We start from the raw sequence: 19,062 nt of genomic DNA, 5'->3' as shown, positions 1-19,062 counted from the left end.
CCAGCTAATTGTTTTTGTATTTTTAGTAGAGACGGGGTTTCACCATGTTGGTCAGGCTGGCCTCCAACTCCTGACCTCGTGATCCGCCTGCCTCAGCCTCCAAAGTGCTGGGAATACAGGCGTCAGCTGCTGCACCCAGCACTTAGTTTTCTTTCATCTAAGAATGTGTTGACTAAGAATGTCCAATATCGCTCATTCCTGAACAATATTGTCACTGGGTACAGGATTCTAGATTAATAGTTCTTTTCTTTCAGTACTTGAAAAATATCATGCCACTTCCTCTAGCCTCCAGTTTCACATGAGAAATCTACCATCATTTGGCTGGGCGCAGTGGCTCATGCCTGTAATCCCAGCACTTTGGGAACCCGAGGTGGGCGGATCACGAGGTCAGGAGATCAAGACCATCTGGCTAACAAGGTGAAACCCCATCTCTACTAAAAAATACAAAAAAAATCAGCCAGGCGTGGTGGCAGGCGCCTGTAGTCCCAGCTACTCGAAAGGCTGAGACAGGAGAATGGCGTGAACCCGGAAGGCGGAGCTTGCGGTGAGCCAAGATAGCACCACTGCACTCCAGCCTGGGCAACACAGTGAGACTTCGTCTCAAAAAAAAAAAAAAAAAAAAAAAAAAGAAATCTACCATCATTCTTACGGTCTTTTCCCTACAGGTAAGTTGTCCTTTTCTCTGATTGCTCTCAAGATTTTTTTCTTTGTGTTGAGTTTCCAGAAGTTTAATTATGATGTGTCTTTGCATGGATTGCTTTGGGTTAATCATAATGGGCTTCACTTGGCTTCTTGAATCTATCATTTGATTTTTTTTTTAACTTAAAAAAAATGTTTTTGAGTCAGGGTCTCACTCCGTTGCCCAGGCTGGAGTGCAGTGGCTCAATCACGGCTCACTGAAGCCACAACCTCCTGGGCTCAAGCAATCCTCCCACCTCAGCCTCCCAAGTAGCTGAGATCACAGGCATGTGCCACCACATCTGGGGAATTTTTGTAGAAATGGGATTTCAACATGTCACCCAGGCTGGTCTTGAACTCCCGGGCAAAGTGATCTGCCCGCCTCAGTCTCAGGTGTGAGCAACTGTGCTCAGCCTCATTTAATTTTTTAGAGTCCAAAACAAGCATATGGATATAAATCCCTAAAAACTTGTCTTCTAGGCCGGGCGCGGTGGCTCACGCCTGTAATCCCAGCACTTTGGGAGGCCGAGGCGGGTGGATCATGAGGTCAGGAGATCAAGACCACAGTGAAACCCCGTCTCTACTAAAAATACAAAATTAGCTGGGCGTGGTGGTGGGCGCCTGTAGTCCCAGCTACTCGGGAGGCTGAGGCAGGAGAGTGGCGTGAACCTGGGAGGCAGAGCTTGCAGTGAGCCGAGATCGCGCCACTGCACTCCAGCCTGGGCAACAGAGCGAGACTCCGTCTCAAAAAAAAAAACCAAAAACAAACAAACAAAAAAAAACAAAAAAACTTGCCTTCTATAGCCAAGTGTAGACACTCAGGACCCTAATCACTCCTTTGCCTGTGTGCCAAGACAGATTCCAAACCTCTTCCTGAGGTGATTCCCTTGTTCCCCTTCTGGGTGAAGATGGCATCTATGTCTGCATGTGTTCTGGTTAGGCAGCTCATCTTTTCTGGAGGATTTTAATGCTTCCCTTCTTCAGCAGACTGTTAAGGCAGGTGACACCATACTTCACCAGTGATTCTGAGAAGCCCTACTTCAAGTCCTTTTCAGAGAAGATAACCTCAAACGCATCACAACACCTACCAGAAACCTGAGAAAACCCTGATTCCTTTTTTTGTTTTTTTTTTTTTGAGACAGAGTCTCACTCTGTCGCCCGGGCTGAAGTGCAACGCCATGATCTCAGCTAACTGCAACCTCTGCCTCCGGGGTTCTAGCAATTCTTGTGCCTCAGCCTCCCAACTTGCTGGGACCACAGGCATGCACCACCACACCAGACTAATTTTTATATTTTTAGTACAAATGGGGTTTCGCCATCATGGCCAGGCTGGTCTCAAACTCCTGGCCTCAAGTGATCCTCCCACCTCACCCTCCCAAAGTGCTGGGATTACAGGTGTGAGCCACCACGCCTGGCCAATCCTGATTCTGAAGGTGGCCTGAAGAACATACACTTCATTCATGCTACTCCGGTAATGCTACTTTACATATTTAATCCCTCTGTGATAAAGACTCTCATGCCCACCTTTAAGATGATGTGAAATTTCAAAGCAAATCAGTAACAATTTTGGCACGGCCTTCTAACCACCAGTTAAGAATCACAGCTCTTCCAAACGCCAAATACCACCCAGAGCTGAGGAAGAGTTCACAGAACAACACTATTTTGGTTCTCCACCAGTTAAGACTGTGTTCTAAATTACTTTCAGTGGACATCGTATTTTACATGAGGACTCTTAGGAGGAACAGCCCAGTGAAACTCACTGTGGAGTTCATGGATGATCCTGGTCTTCCTTACTATACCGTGCCCTCTTCCTGAGGGCTGCAGGAAACCTCAGATTCCAGGACCACGTGTGATTCTACTTCTTCAGAGCCACAGGCTGCTGCTAACATTGACCACACTGAGTGTGCAAATGATCCTCACGTCTCACTCTGCCTGGTTCTAAAAAGGCCCAGAGCCACGCCCAATTCCCAGCAATGATTCACCAAACAAAATCTGAGTGCAAGCTCCCTCTTCAACTTGAACATTTCTTCTTTATCCAGTTTTTCCTAACCACTCCATTTGCATTTGCTTTAGTCATTTGGGCCCAGTGTACTTATGGTAAGCTTCCTTACATGCTTTTTGGAACAGGGTGGGGGTATAAACAAACTGGAACTTTCTATGTGTTGCCCAAAGAAACGTAACGAGACAGAGCATGGACTGATCCAATGTGAACAACTAAATTCCTATGCTGGGCTAGATGATATGTTAAGAGAAACAGCAGCCGGGCACAGTGGCTCACACCTGTAATCCCAGCACTCTGGGAGGCTGAGGCGGGCGGATCACCTGAGGTCAGGAGTTCAAGACCACTTTGACCAACATGGTGAAACCCCATCTCTACTAAAAATACAAAATTAGCCAGGCATGGTGGCACATGCCTGTAATCCCAGCTACTCGGGAGGCTGAGGCAGGAGAATCACTTGAACCTGGGAGGTGGAGGTTGTGGTGAGCTGAGATCGTGCCACTGCACTCCAGCCTGGGCAATAAGAGCGAAACTCCATCTCAAAAGAAAACGGCAATGAAAAACAAGGCCCCTGACCTTAAAGGGTTGAAATGGAGAGGGAGAGACAAGAATTAACAAATAACTCTGATGCGGGCCAGCAGAGATAAGCAGGCAGCTTGGCAGAGATAACACTGCCAAGGCATTGTGCAGCGCTGGTGGCCTGGTGCCCATGGGCTGTCCTGTCCCTGTTCTGGGGCATGACCAGTGAACTGTACCTGTCCCCATCTACACTCAATACAACCTCCTGGAGTCTCTTGCCAGTGTCCTCCCTCACCCATGTCTCCTCTCCCTGGCGTCCCCGCTCACCAGCTAACCTGTGGGACCTAGGGGACAGGCACCCGGCAGATGGCTCTCAGGCATTCTTCTCAGGGCTAAGCAGAAGCCTTTGGACTCAGGCCTGGCACTAGTGTGAGCAAGTGGTAGTCCTAGCACTCAGGCCTAGCATGCCGAGTGCCTGGGGATGACCAAAGGAAGCAGCCTAATCCTTCCAGAAAGCTCAAGGCAGCCACAACCACTCATACTCTCCTCCCTTAGGAAATCCCTTCGGAGAGAAAAATGTTGCAACTATGTTATCTGCCGTGCAGACGTCTACAGCAGAGGGTGTTTTAGCAAACAAAGGTACCTCGACCCAGTAGAAAATGCTGCACTGTTTGAAGATTAAAGAAATCAGAAAGAGGCTGGGTACAGTGGCTGACGCCTGTAATCCCAGCAGTGTGGGAGGCCATGGCAGGCGGATCACCTCAGGTCAGTTCAAGACCAGCCTGGCTAACATGGTGAAACGCCATCTCTACTAAAAATACAAAAATTAGCCAGGCATGGTGGCGGGTGCCTGTAGTTCCAGCTACTCAGGAGGCTGAGGCAGGAGAATCGCTTGAACTTAGGAGGTAGAGGTTGCAGTGAGCTGAGATCGTGCCACTGCACTCCAGCCTGGGCGACAGAGTGAGACTCCATCTCCCCCCACAAAAAAAGAGAAACCAGAAAGATACTTAGGACAAGTGAAGAAAAATAAAACAAGACTTGCTCTATAGTGACAACTGTGTTAAATATGTTTGCATGTGGAATTGACAGAGAGAAAAGGTAAAACTGAAAATATTATTCGGGTGGTGAGATTCTGATGATTTTAAACATTCACCCATTTAAAAATAACGCTCGGCACAGTGGAATATGCCTGTATTCCTAGCTATTTGGCAGGCTGTGGCAGGAGGAATGCTTGAGCCCAGCAGTTCAAGATTACAGCGAGATATGAAAGTATCACTGCACTCCAGCCTGGGCAACAGAGTGAGACTCTGTCTCTTAAAAAAAAACAAAATAAAATAGGTAAAATAAAATAAAGATGATATTCACTGCATTTTGTCTTAATATAAAGAGTATGTTCATTATAAAAATTCAGCAGGATACAGACACTAAGTTAAAAAACAAAAAACAAAAAAACCTGGTATTCAACAAGATCTAAAAAAACAGTAATAATAAAATAAAATAACAAAAATACATTCTAACAGACTTAGAAAAAAATAGCAAAATAAATGCATGCATGATCCTCCCTCCCAGATGGGATAAGCAGTCTAGACACTTGGGATGCATACCCTTCTAACCTTTCTGTCTACATCTGCACAAAGACTGAGTTCTGTTCAGGCTTTGGAAGCCCAGGAAGAGCCAGAAGAGATGGCACCTGACCCAGGACTTACAGAGTGAGGATATCTAAAGAGATGACCAGTTAGGGGAGGAGAGAGGCACAGGGCACACATGCAGCCTCACACAGCAGAAACAGGGTGGTGGACAGGACCCAAGGCAGGTGTGTGCAGGGCTCGGGGGCTGAACTAGGTCTAAGTGGCATTGTCATCATCATCCATGCTATGCACACCAGCCACCTCCCATGCCAGGCCCCTTGGGCCCCCCAACCTCAGTATGGGGAAAGGAGTCCAAAGTTCACATGCCCAACCCACAGTGAACAGCAACAGAACCAGGGCTGAACCCAGAGCCCACACCCTCCAAAACTATGCCCCGATGTCCCGCATGTCAGGTCCAGAATCTGCCTGACAGGCAGCTGGTAGGAAAGGGGACTGTTCCCACGTAACACACAGGGGCTGGGGCCAGGCCCAGCCAAGCCCGACTGCCTTGTACCATTCATGTTCCAGGTGAAGGCGTCTCGCAGTTTCTGCCCATCGATCTCCATGTCCAGCCGGATGGGGACCAGCACCTCAGGCTGAGATGCATTCTCGTGGATCACAGCTGGGTCGTGGTCATCAAAGCTGAAAGTGAAATGGAAGCAACAGTCAGTGAGGGTGCCAGGGCCCTAGGCATGCAAATTTTCAGCCTCCCTCTCTGCACAGCAGGCCTCTGCAAACCCATCTGGGGAACATGGTCACTTATCAGCTAACAGCTGAGGCAGCAGGGGTCCCAGGGCCATGGTCTAATGGGGACAGGTGGGTCCATAAATGACAAGCACCAGTCTGTCTGCAATAGGATCGACCCGGGCAGTGCTGGAACAAAACCCAGATGTCCTGTGAAGGGATATTTAAGCCTGAAATTTGGCAGGACTTTCACAGAAGGCTGTAGGCAAGCAGAATAGCATTTCTAGAAGAGGATATATTCCAGTAAGGCCAAAGCAGGTGAATGGAGGAACTGCTGAGGACGCACAAACAGACCACAGAGCACAGATTCCATGGGGGGCAGTGGTCAGGGATGCTGCAAAGCTAGCGGGTGTCGAAGCACCCACAGTTCTCCTCTCAGGCTACGCAAACTGGCCACTGCCCTGAGGGAGTCCCAGGAGGATTCCAAGCAATGGAGTTGAGTATTTTGGGAAGATAAAGAGGGAAGAGTTGGGCAGGCAGGTTGGTGAGATGGAGCTGGAGGACAGAGGACACCTAAGGGCGTCTGGGAGCATGGAGAGGGCTGAGAAGGGCCCCAGCGATCTTGGGAGGCAGATGGAAGAGAGAGAGAAACGAGCTGAGTGCCAGGCATGAATGCGCTGGGAAACAGACAGGGAAAGGGGTAGGGGTGCTGGAGGAAAGGGGTGGCCACTCTAAGGGAGAAGGGGACAGTCAACTAGGGATGGGAAGAGGAGATGGAGGGAAGGAAGAGAGAAGGAAAAGGAGGAGGGGGAAGGATGGGAAGGAGGGAAGGAGAAATGATGGAAGGAAAGAAAGAAGGAAGGAAAGAAAGAAGAAAGGAAAGAGGGGAGGAAGGAGAACGGGCTAAACCTTAGCAGAGGCAACTGCTGGGCAGAAGCTCTGGGAGGTCTGACAGCAGTGAGGGCGATCTCAGGTCTGAGGCAGAGTGAGTGGGGCAGAGTGTGGCAGTGGCAGCACCAGGCCAGGTTGGGCCTGGCACCCCAGTGAGAACTCCTCCTTCTGCTCCGAGGGTGATGGGGAGCCTGGAGGATTTTGCGTGGAGAGGTGACACGATATGCCTGGAGCAGAGGACACACCAGCTGCAGAGCTGAGAAGGCAACAGGGAGGGGAGGCAGGGGCTGCTAGAGACCCCAGGGAGAGCAGTGCGGGGCTGGCCAAGGCAGTCCTGGGTGGGACCTTGGAGAGACTGGACTTGCTGTGTGAGGAAAAGGCAGGCCTTGGGAAAGAAAGCTACAGCCTGAGCAAGGAGACGGCTGGATCTCCATGCGCCGAGATGGAGAAGTCTTCAGGCAGCATGAGGCTGAGGGGGTGAGGGCAGCTGAGGAAGTCTGGGCTGCAGAGGTAAAAAACAGACCCCGAAGACATCTACAGCCTAATCCCCAAAACCTATAACTGTCACCTCATATGGCCAAAAAAGGAGACTTTGCAGATGCGATTAAGTGAAAGATCCTGAGAGGTTAACCAGAAGGGCCCTAAATTACATCACCAAGTGTCCTTCTAAGAGACAGACAGGGAGATTTCACGCAGAGAAGGCCACATGACCACAGAGGCCGAGACTGAAGTGAGGCAGCCACAAGCCCAGGAATGTGGCAGCCCCCAAAGCCGGAAGCAGCAAGGACCGAATCGCCCCGAGGGCCTCTGGAGGGAGCACAGCCCTGTCTACACATGCATCTGGTCCAGTGAAACCAAATCTGGGCTCCTGGGCCCCCGAACTGTGAGGGAAGAACTGTGCACTGCTGGCAGCCACCAGTTTGTGGTGGTTTATTCCAGCAGCCTCTGGGAAGTGGTGGCGCAGTGGGAGTCACGTGGATGGCACGTGAACCGTCAGACTGGCTATGACCCACTCGTGTGAAACTGAGGGCAGAGAAAGGGCACATGGACCGTGCCCCGAGTAACTCCACTTGAGGGGCCAGAGAGGTGAGGAGGACACGGCAAGGTGACAGCAGACAGAGCCAAAGAGGCTACAGACAATGTCCTGGAGGTCAGGGAAACACAGTGGTTCAAAGAGGAGGAGGTACTGTAGCATTGTGGGGAGCACAAGGTCAAAGCAGTGTTTTTCTGGGGAGGAGGGGACTGAAATGTGCTGGAGAACTAAGGGAGAATCAGGGCAGAGGGTGAGCACAGCGACACATCCGCACCAAAGGGGGAAGGTTCTCTTCTTGTCCCGGCCCATGCGGTTCCTGTTGATGGTCGTGGAGCATGGCACGGCATCCAGGTGGTGGGAGCTGTTGGGCAGGGTGGGTACCCACTGGCTGTTCCTCTTGGCCTTCTGTTCCCTGGGGAGATACAAGAAAAGTCCCCCCAGTCAGTCTAGGAGCCTGATCCTGCCCACCAGGAATCAACTCATGCTCAGGGGATGCCCACTGTACCTCTGTCAGGCTCGAGGCTCCCGTGGGAGTTGTCTGTGCACCTGATTTTGCAGAAGCCTGCTCCCCAGGCTGTCATCAGATGCTAGAGGCACCTGAGCAAGGGCAAGGGTATGGAGGGGCACCAGACACAGCCCAGCACGCAGGTCAGTTGCTAACCCATGGCCATGGTGTACTGCACTATGAGCCAGGCATGGCTCCACAGAAGCACTTCCTGGAGATGCGGGAAGTGGTACAAGGGGGAGGCTTGTACAAGGGGTGGACAATAGAGCAGAGCCTTAGACACCAAGTCAGGGTTCACTGTGGGGAGGGGCACAGGCAGCAGCAGGGAGGAGAGACTGAGGGGCAGTCCAGGGAGGGGGCCCCCAGGGAGGGGACTGATCACAGGTCTCACATGCTCCGTGAGAAGATGACTTTACTCAGCAGATGGCTGGGAGTCCCCAGTGTTTTGAAGGAAGAGACGTGATCAGACTGTCATTTTAGACATACTAGCCATCCTGAGATGGACTAGGCAAGGCCTCTGGCCTCCGAGCTTCCAGAGCAGTAGAAGTCAGAAGATGGGTTGATAAACACCTTCCAGAGGTGACATCCAAAGTAATTTAAATAACCCATGTCCCGTGAAGAGTTTGATCTTCTCTCCCAAATTCCAGGTTACTTTTACCAAAAGCGCCAGGCGCAGCAGCTCATGCCTGTAACTCTGGCACTTTGGGAGGTCAAGGTGGGCACTCCACCTGAGGTCAAGAGTTCGAAACCAGGCCAGGCGCGGTGGCTCATACCTGTAATCCCAGCACTTTGGGAGGCCAAGGCGGGTGGATCACCTGAGGTCAGGAGATCGAGACCAGCCTGGCCAAAATGGTGAAACCCTGTCTATACTAAAATTACTAAAATTAGCCAGGTGTGGTAGCAGGCACCTGTAATCTCAGCTACTCAGGAGGCTGAGGCAGGAGAATCGCTTGAACCTGGGAGGCAGAAGTTGCAGTGAGCCGAGATCACGCCACTGCAGTCCAGCCTGGGCAACAAGAGCGAAACTCTGTCTCAAAAAAAAAAAAAAGGTGAGTTCAAAACCAGCCTGGCCAACGTGGTGAAACCTCAACCCTACCCAAAATACAAAAATTAGCCAGGCATGTGGTGGCACACGTCTATAATTCAGCTACTCAGGAGGCTGAAGCATAAGAATCACTTGAACCCAGGAGGCGGAGGTTGCAGTGAGCCGAGATCAGCCACTGCACTCCAGCCTGGGTGAGATGGCAACACCCTATCTTTAATTAAAAAAAAAAAAAAAAAAATATATATATATATATATATATACACACACACACATACACACACACCAAAAGCTATTTTAAACAAAGGCAAAGGCTCCAGGGCTGGGTGAGACAGATGAGAGCATTTGGGTGCCTGCTGTACTCTGTGCGTTCCCATTTTCCCTGGCAAGGCTGTGAGCAGGAGCAGGCAGTGACTGCATCACTTCCCTGTGTAACCCCAACACCTGCGCAACCACTTCCGCAATAACTATTCAACAGTTCAGAGCAAGTCATGACAAAGGTTTCTTTCTTTTTTCTTTTTTTTTTTGAGACGGAGTCGCGCTCTGTCACCCAGGCTGGAGCGCAGTGGCGCCATCTCGGCTCACTGCAAGGTCTGCCTCTCGGGTTCACGCCATTCTCCTGCCTCAGCCTCCTGAGTAGCTGGGACTACAGGCGCCTGCCACCTTGCCCGGCTAATTTTTTTGTATTTTTAGTAGAGATGGGGTTTCACCATGTTAGCCAGGATGGTCTCGATCTCCTGACCTCGTGATCCGCCCGCCTTGGTCTCCCAAAGTGCTGGGATTACAGGCATAAGCCGCTGCGCCCGGCCGACAAACATTTGACAGTGCCCTCTAAGGAGGGACCCGGGAAGACAGCACAAAGGTCCTTCTCCTTTCCAGAGGGTGGGGAGACAGAAGCAATATCCAAGACCTGCCTGGACTCTGGGCCCTTTAACTCCTTTCCCTTCTAAAGCGGGAGTCACTTACACGTCTGATGCTGAGACTAGGACTACCCCTTGATCGCTGGTAGGGGTAGGGAGGATTTTGTAGTACCCATTTTGGGGAACATGAAATCCGCTTGGGCAGGGACTAAGAGAGGGGACAGCAAGACAGGGGTCCCCTCTACAGCCTATCTGGGTCATGGTTCCTAATCCTGGCCGCTCGGACTCAGAGTGCAATTTTATTTTATTTTTTTTAATAGAGATGGGGGTCTCACTATGTTGCCCAGTCTGGTCTCAAACTCCTGGGCTCAAGCAATCCTCCCACCTTGGCCTCCCAAAGTGCCGAGAGTACAGGTGTCAGCCACCACATCCGACCCCAGAATGCAAAATTTTAAGTAGCACATTCCTGAGCCCCACCCAGGTGAAGTGACTTCCCACCTCTGAGGAAGGGCCCAAGAAGATGGGTTCTTTGCAGCTTCCATGGATGATTCCCAGGCAGCTGAGCCTGTATTTGGAAACCACAGCTCTTGACCACCTCCTCCTTTCTGAATGGATATGTTAGAGCCTGGGCTGAGCCCCTGCCCCCTCATCCTGCCCTATCTCAGTAGCAAGTTCTCATTTCCAGGTCTAGCTACCAACCCAAGTGGATAATGCAAGTGTCACCAGACACAGTGAATGTGACTAACATGCTCAGCCATACACAGAATCTGCAAATCTAAGTTATTTTATTTATTTATTTTTTTTTTGAGACAGAGTCTCACTCTGTCCCCCTTGCTGGAGTACAGTGGCCGGATCTCAGCTCACTGCAAGCTCCGCCTCCCGGGTTCAGGCCATTCTCCTGCCTCAGCCTCCCGAGTAGCTGGGACTACAGGGACCCGCCACCTCGCCCGGCTAGTTTTTTTGTATTTTTTAGTAGAGACGGGGTTTCACTGTGTTAGCCAGGATGGTCTCGATCTCCTGACCTCGTGATCCACCCGTCTCGGCCTCCCAAAGTGCTGGGATTACAGGCTTGAGCCACCGCGCCCGGCCTGAAATCTAAGTTATAAAAGTCAATCTTCCAGCCAGGTGTGGTGGCTCACACCTGTAATCCCAGCACTTTGGGAGGCCGAGGTGGACAGATCACCTGAGGTCAGGAGTTTGAGACCAGCCTGGCCAACATGGTGAAAGCCCTTCTCTACTAAAACTATGAAAATTTAGCTGGGTGTGGTGCCAGGTGCCTGTAATCCCAGCTACTAGGGAGGCTGAGGAAGGAGAATAACTTGAACCCAGGAGGTGGAGGTTGCAGTGAGCTGAGATCCCGCCACTTCACTCCAGCCTGGGTGACAAGCAAAACTCCATCTCAAAAACAAAACAAAACAAAAAAACACCCTTCCTTCTATTGCAATCCCAGGATCCGTGAGAGAGGGCACCCAGCCTCTGCTCAAATTGTCCAATGACAGGATGGGTAGGGTGCCCGTCCCCCTATTGGGCTGACTGAGTAATGTGGAGTCAGCCAAAGCTATTTCCTTCAAACCTCTGCCAACCCCCACCCCTAAAGACTTGACCTCCAGGGCAATGGAATTCCACTCCTGCAGCTGTTCCTCACGTCATGATCACCAAGAAACTGTTTTATCGCCCCATAAAAGATTCCCAGCTGACGTGTGCAGAATTAAAGTGCCATCCATATGCACACAATTTCCTTCTGCAACTTCCCTGGAAAGGCCAAGCCATCCTTATGTTCTTACCACATCCCTTGGGGGAAAAAGAATCTGCAAAGCACACGTCTGTAACACTGGCCAGCCTGGAGGCGTGCCACCTTTCTTTGGGGGGAATCATAAAAAAGATTTTCCATAACCACATCACTCTGAACAATAATCCTTTTTCTTCCTTAATGCTCCTTGGGCTTTGTGCAGAGAAATGCATACTTTCTCGAGAGCTGAATGCACAAGGTAGATGGGTACAATCTTATATTCTGCACGTCTCACCCACAGGACCCGTCTCGGGTCACTGCAGAATCTACTTAATTACACCACGTATGGGTCACACCTTTGTCTATTCAAGTAGCTGACCCGTCAGTAACCTAGGCTTTCCTTGAGGCTGGGTACTTAAATGACTCCATATTCTCCAGTATTATTCACAATGCTACAAAGAATCTCTGTACATATAGTGGGTTTATTGATTCATTTTGTTCTTTGAAAATATTTCTTTGGGACAAATTCCTAGGGGTGGTATTAGTGGGCCAGAGAACAAAAAAATTTGATGTCAGGATGCTTTACAAAAAGGGCACTCCTGGCTGGGCACGGTGGCTCACACCTGTAATCCCAGCACCTCCAGCACACATGAGCGCAGCTCCATCACACCTTCCCCAATTCCTTACATTGCCAGTTTTTTGTTTTATGCTTGGAATTTTTATATTTATTTATTTATTTACTTTATTTATTTATGAGACGGAGTCTCACTCTGTCGCCCAGGCTGGAGTGCAGTGGCGCAATCTTGACTCACTGCAAGCTCCGCCTCCCAGGTTCACGCCATTCTCCTGCCTCAGCCTCCTGAGTAGCTGGGACTATAGGCGCCCGCCACCACGCCCGGCTAATTTTTTTGTATTTTTAGTAGAAACAGGGTTTCACCATGTTAGTCAGGATGGTCTCGACCTCCTGACCTCGTGATCCACCCACCTCGGCCTCCCAAAGTGCTGGAATTACAAGTGTGAGCCACTGCGCCCAGCCTTATTTATTTATTTTTTTGAGATAGAGTTTCACTCTTGTTGCCCAGGCTGGAGAGCAATGGTGCGATCTCGGCTCACCGCAACCTCTGCCTCCTGGGTTCAAGCGATTCTCCTGCCTCAGCCTTCCTGAGTAGCTGGGATTACAGGCATGCGCCACCATGCCCGGCCAATTTTGTATGTTCAGTAGAGATGGGGCTTCACTGTGTTGGTCAGGCTGGTCTCAAACTCCTGACCTCAGGTGATCTGCCCGCCTCAGCCTCCCAAAGTGCTGGGATTACAGGCGTGAGCCACCATGCCTAGCCTTTTTTTTTTTTTTTTTAAGAGACAGGGTATCGTTCTGTTACCCAGGCTAGAGGAGAGTGGTGTGATCACCACACCCAGCTAATTTTTTTAACCTTCAGTAGTGATAAGGTCTCACTATGTTGCTCAGGCTGGTCTCCTGGGCAACAGAGTCAAATCCTGGACTCAGGTGATCCTCCTGCCTTGACTTCCCAAAGTGCTGAGATTACAGGCATAAGCCACCATGCTCAGTCTTATGGTTGGAATTTTTGAAATTACACGAGGGCAAATTCTTTCCATGTTTGTTTACTCCCTTGTACTTCAAGGTATGGACCATCTTTTATCTATTTGTTGAGGTATCCAAGTTCGTTGTATAAATCTAGATGTATAGATTCTAGATATAACATTGTAACTTTCTAATTACTTGCTTTTTTAATTGTTACTATAAATACTCTTCTAAAGGTTCTAAGTTTTGTTTTGTTTTGTTTTGTTTGAGATGGAGTTTCGCTCTTGTTGCCCAGGCTGGAGTGCAATGGTGCGATCTTGGCTCACTGCAATCTCCACCTCTCGGGTTCAAGCAATTCTCCTGCCTCAGGCTCCTGAGTAGCTTAGATTACAGGCATGCGCCACCACACCTGGCTAATTCTGTATTTTTAGTAGAGACAGGGTTTCTCCATGTTGGTCAGGCTGGTCTCGAACTCCCGACCTCAGGTGATCTGCCCGCCTCGGTCTACCAAAGTGCTGGGATTATAGGCGTGAACCACCACTCCCAACCAGGTTCTAAGTTTTTATACATTCAAATCTATTGTTGTTTCTTTTGTGAGTTTATGTGAGTCACTAATTTTTCTGACAAATTGGTCCCACTTATTTGTTTTTTAAGAGATGAGGTCTTGCTGTGTTGCCCCAGGCTGGTTTTGAACTCCTGGCCTCAAGCAATGCCTCGGCCTCCCAAAGTGCTGGGATTACATGCGTAAGCCACTGTGCCTCGCAGAGTCCCGCTTTCCAAGCATTCATAACTGTTCCCTGGAATCCAGGACTTGGCTTACGTTTCTTACAAATTTCAATGATACAGAACAAACTTAGAAATCTGGCTAAGAAAATGTATAAAAACAGAGGGAACGGTTAAAAAGTGTTTCAATCCAAAAATTAGGACCAGGCGTGGTGGCTCACACCTGTAATCCTAGCACTTTGGGAGGCCGAGGCGGGCGGATCACCTGAGGTCGGGTTTGAGAACAGCCTGACCAACATGGAGAGACCACCATCTCTACCAAAAATACAAAATTAGCTGGGCATGGTGGCGTATGCCTATAATCTCAGCTATTCGGGAGGCTGAGGCAGGAGAATCGCTTCAACCCGGGAGGTGGAGGTTGCAGTGAGCTGAGATCATGCCACTGCACTCCAGCCTGGGCAACAAGAGTAAAACTCCATCTCAAAAAAAAAAAAATTAGCCAGGTGTGGTGGCAGGTACCTGTAATCCCAGCTACTCGGGAGGCTGAAGCAGGAGAATCATTTGAACCTGGGAGGCAGAGGTTGCAGTGAGCCGAGATCGTGCCACTGCACTCCAGCCTGGGCAACAAGAACAAGACTCCATCTCAAAAAAAAAAAAAAAGGTGTTTCAATTTAACTTCAACCCAACCAGTTCTTGAGTCTGAGAAAAGACCCCACAGATGTCCCCAGAGATGCCTTGGCCAGGAACGCATTACCTGAGGTAGGTGGGGGGCTCTGTGCTGATGGACACAGCCTTGTACTTCTCATCGTTGCCGTCCAGAATCTCTTCCACTTCCGAGGCTTTTAACAGGGTCACACTGGTGGCTAGAGTTGTGTATCCGTGATCTGTAACAGACAGACATCACTGGGTCACTCTGCTGGTGGCGGTGGCACACAGCAGCCAGCCAAGTGGATGCAGCACATCAAGGTCCTCGCATGCGGGAGGTGGGAAAAGCAAGGTGTCAAACTCACTACTACCGAATGCTGGCCTCTTCCAAAAGGGCAATCTGGACTGAGTGCTTTACTTACAAGTCCTGCTGGGTAGAGCCTCCAAAGGGACTGATTTAGACTAATCTGCCCCAGGCGCACTGGCTCAGGGGCAGAGGGTAGTGCTCAGGGCAGCACCAGCAACTACAATACAGCACGACCAGCGGGGACACCTTGGTCCTCACTCGGGAAAAGAAAGGCCCCAGAGTAACACCCCAGTGGGAAGAGGTCTGACACCACCACAATCCACAACACGATGCGAGGTGGGGAGATGGAATGAGAGATGAAGAATGCTTTTCTTTTAAAACAAGAGCCCAGAGAGTTGGAAAGAGCTGCTTCACACCAAACCCGAATTTCTATCCCCGAGCCGGTCCAGATGGGCTGCCTGGAAAGCAGGACAGATTCTAGGCAGCTCGACCCCTCGCTCTTCCGGGGAACCTCCGTCAAGAGCTACCTGTCTGTGGGCCCAGTCTGGCTTCTCCTGGAGAAATCAATCACTTATGGGGAAGGTATCTCCCAAGACTTAGCCCAGGGACTTGCGGAGGGGGAAGCAAAGCTGGGGACTCACTGTGTTAGCGACTGATGCTCTGCTGGGGGAGGAGGGGGAACAAAAAGGAAACTGTTTTAAGCAAGTGAGTAGAAATGTCATAGCAGCGGATCAAAAAGAAGCTCCGGCTCCTGCATTAAAAGAACCACTACTTTCCCGCAGTGGACAAAACCACAGCAGCACCTACAGACACAAACAAACAGCGCAGACTACGAAGCATCGCGCACGTGCTCACAGACACACCCAGGCCCAGGGCAGCTCTCTACAAGGCGCCATTGCCACGTGGGAAGCAGTTTCGCCACCTGCCAAAGGACATGCTGTGACCATACCCAAATGTCTCCATGGGAGTGTTTCCTGAAGAGCCCCCAGAGTGTCTGAACAGCACCCTTTCACCCTGCACAGAGCTGCCATGACCCAAAGCCCACTAGTTTCACTAGTGTTGGGCGGCTCAACTAGCAAGCCCCAGGCACACGCAGGCCACCAGGAGCAGGGACATGCACATGAGCTCTAGCACACTGGCTGCCAGGATGAAGTGCTATGGGATGGATGTGCTCTGGGAAGCAAGCGGTGAAAGCCCCAGAGGGGAGTGGGAGCTGGGACCACCACCCGCCACTCGGGCTGCATGGAAGATGATTATGGCGACACACCCACGGCAGATGGCAGAGCATCGCAGCATTCCTAAAACGTTTTGAGACCAACATGTCTTCACAGCACCTGCTAGTGTCCCGGCCCCGGCCCGCTCACGTACCCACTGGCCCTGCTGGAATACCTGACAGTGGACCACCAATGGCTCCCTGGAGCCGCTTCCTCGCCTGGAGTGCTCACAGGGCGGCCCACCCCTGGGATGCTCCCTGCCCGACTAAGGCCAAGGCTGCAGTGAAGACACTCTGGAGTGAAAACGTTTTATCTTCATGACATAAGCGAGTGGTTTCGAAACAGGTTTACAAACCCTCGTGAAGACGCACCCTTAGTGTTAGGTTTTGTTTTTTTACCATGTGACGATGCAACTATTTTCTTCCTCTCTTCCACAGTGGCTAGTCGCCTCCAGAGTGAGGGGTATCTCTTGTACAGAGAACCTCGGAACATACGGAGGTAGTTTCCCACCTATGAGTAAAGCAAGAAGGCTCATTATGAGGGTCGCAGCACCACAGGGAAGGGGAGGGTCCTGGTGCAGACTGCATCAAGCAACAGACAAACAGGCCTCGAGGTGGCCCCCAGGCACCAAGCTTTCCGCAGCATTAAAACACATTCTGCTGATACGAAGGGTTCACCAGCAGTGCACATCTGGCCTGCATGTGTGCATCCTGACAACAGAACCAAGTTCCGAAACGCCTGGGCAGATGCCTGAGTGGGAGGCCCCCAGAGCTTAGCAAGCAACTCGTGGTGATTTTGATTTTGGACTAAGGATCTCTGGCACTTTCCAGAAATGCAAGGCCTCCTTGACCTTCTTTTATCTTAAGGACAAGACTTTGATATTTTTACGATGCAATAAACACCAAAAAGGTCTTTTAATTTTAGACAGATGCCAGATAATTTCCCCCATGGCCTGTGCTGCTTTGTTTAGTAACAAAACCCCAACCAGGGATACCAAAGGAATTTTCCAAAAGGTTTACAAGGCAATCACCAGATTATTGGCAATCACCAGACTGCTATATAAATCATCACTGACTCAAACAATGGCTTCAGTTTGCTTGTACCAAGTACTGAGAGTGTGACTTCCTTAAGGAAAATAAATCTAGTCCTAAAGATTTTATGAGGGTACCCTATTGTCTCACTGACTTTTCAAGTATGATCGCTTCGGAGTCACATTGCAGGGGATGGGCAGTAGACTGGGTGCTAGGTGCTGGCTCCATCTGTAACCTGGGATCACTTCCCATTTTCTGGGTCTCTTTACTCATCTGCCAAATGCTCAGCAACTCTGAACTTCACCCTATGAAGGACCACTTCCATTATTTTTCCCATTTTATCTACCCAACATAGTATATATTTTTAATTTTAAAATTTATTTTTAATTTTTATTATTATTTTTGAGACAGTGTCTCACTCTGTCACCCAGGCTCAAGTGCAGTGGTGTGATCATAGCTCACTACAGCCTCGAACTTCCGGGCTCAAGCGATCCTCCTGCCTCAGCCTCCTGAGTAGCTGGGACTATAGTTGCGCGCCACTACAACCGGCGAATTTTTGTATTTTTTGTAGAGACGGGGTTTCACCATGTTGCCCAGGCTGGTCTCAAACTCCTGGGCTCAAGCGATCTGCCCACCTCGGTCTCCCAAAGTGCTGGGATTATAGGTGTGAGCCACATACCTGGCCTAATTAAAAAAAATTAAAATAAAAATTTGTAGAGACAAGAGTCTCACTATGTTGCCCAGGCTGGTCTTAAACTCCTGGGCTCAAGTGATTCTCCTGCCTTGGCCTCCCAAAGTGCTGGGATCATAGGTATGAGACCCAGGCATAGTATTAAATGTTTCTCTATTTTCAGCAGTGACTATAAACAACAACCAGGGCTACTGAACACTGTGAGAGAAGAGCAGCCACAGCAACTCACTCGTTTTCCACACAGAAGGCATAGACCCCTCTGTGTTATTTGGCTTGTGTGTCAGTATCATCCAGTATCATGGTAAATGTACAGTTTCCATTCGGTTTTTTAAAAGAAATTGACAATACTCCCCACTATGACTATCTTGCAGGCCCTGCAGGGCTCTGAGACTCCTAGATGCCCCCCAAAGCCCCTTCAGAACTTAGGAAACTGGGCTGGCCTTCCTGGCTTTTCTCTGAACCAGCCTTCACCGTCTTGGGACCCAGGTTTCCTGAATATAAAATGAAGGTGCTGGATTGGGGATCTGTTACGGTCCTCAAAGCTTCGTGACTCTGGTTTGGTAAATACAGCTATCTGTTAATGGCAGAACAGTGACACACACTCATAGTAAATGCAGATGCCCTCCCAAGACAGCATCACAGATGGCACATGGAGGCACTGAGGATGTTGCTCTGGCTGGCCCACCTCTCTGAATACAGTGCCTGTTTTCCACAGGGCAGTGTGCTGGGACCATCCATCCACCACTGTCACTGGAGCTACTGAATTTCAATAGACCTCTGACCTTGAACCCTTCCCTAAACTCTGAAGCTCTGCTGATTAAGTCAGGTCCAAAAAAACAAACTGCCTGTCCATCTGAGTCTCTTACAGGCTGGGTCTCAGGAAGATCATTCTTACTGGGAGGCCCAGGAGTGAACCGGCTGAAAGACAAGACTGTAATTAGCTTTCTAAAAACTACAATGTGTTTTGGGGAAGATCTTGGAGACCATCTAGTCTAAGCATTCACATTATACACGTGAGAAACGTGACACCAAGGCAGAGCAGGGCTGGAACCAGGCCTCCCAAGGTTCTTCCCACTTGGCCACGCCCAGCTTCTCAATTTGCTCCAACTAATAAATGAAAGCTTTCTTTTGAAGTGTCACCCACTCAGAGCCAAACTGATTACTTTTTTTTAAATTATTATACTTTAAGTTCTAGGGTACATGTGCACAACGTGCAGGTTTGTTACATATGTATACTTGTGCCATGTTGGTGTGCTGCACCCATCAACTCCTCATTTACATGAGGTATAACTCCCAATGCAATCCCTCCCCTCTCCCCTCCAAACTGATTACTTTTACACCCA

General features: G+C 49.9%; 1 protein-coding gene across 3 annotated transcripts in view; it reads right to left on the bottom strand.

Moving 5' to 3' along the window:
* SMARCB1 (SWI/SNF related BAF chromatin remodeling complex subunit B1) overlaps positions 1-19,062 on the bottom strand; it is a 42,777-nt gene that overhangs the window by 21,284 nt on the left and 2,431 nt on the right. The window contains exons 2-5 of one of the 3 annotated variants that reach the window (XM_045364381.2): positions 16,369-16,507; positions 14,586-14,715; positions 7,707-7,844; positions 5,339-5,466 (exon numbers count right to left, since the gene is read on the bottom strand). In XM_045364381.2, the coding sequence (XP_045220316.1) occupies positions 5,339-5,466; positions 7,707-7,844; positions 14,586-14,715; positions 16,369-16,507 (535 nt within the window). The remainder of the gene's footprint in view (positions 1-5,338; positions 5,467-7,706; positions 7,845-14,585; positions 14,716-16,368; positions 16,508-19,062) is intronic. The other 2 variants (XM_005595361.4, XM_074004139.1) reach the window with 2 other exon arrangements.

Source organism: Macaca fascicularis, chromosome 10 (genome assembly GCF_037993035.2).
Source record: "Macaca fascicularis isolate 582-1 chromosome 10, T2T-MFA8v1.1".
Taxonomy (NCBI): domain Eukaryota; kingdom Metazoa; phylum Chordata; class Mammalia; order Primates; family Cercopithecidae; genus Macaca; species Macaca fascicularis.
The sequence above is the reverse complement of the archived record's forward strand: the minus strand, read 5'-3'. Positions and strand labels throughout refer to the sequence as shown.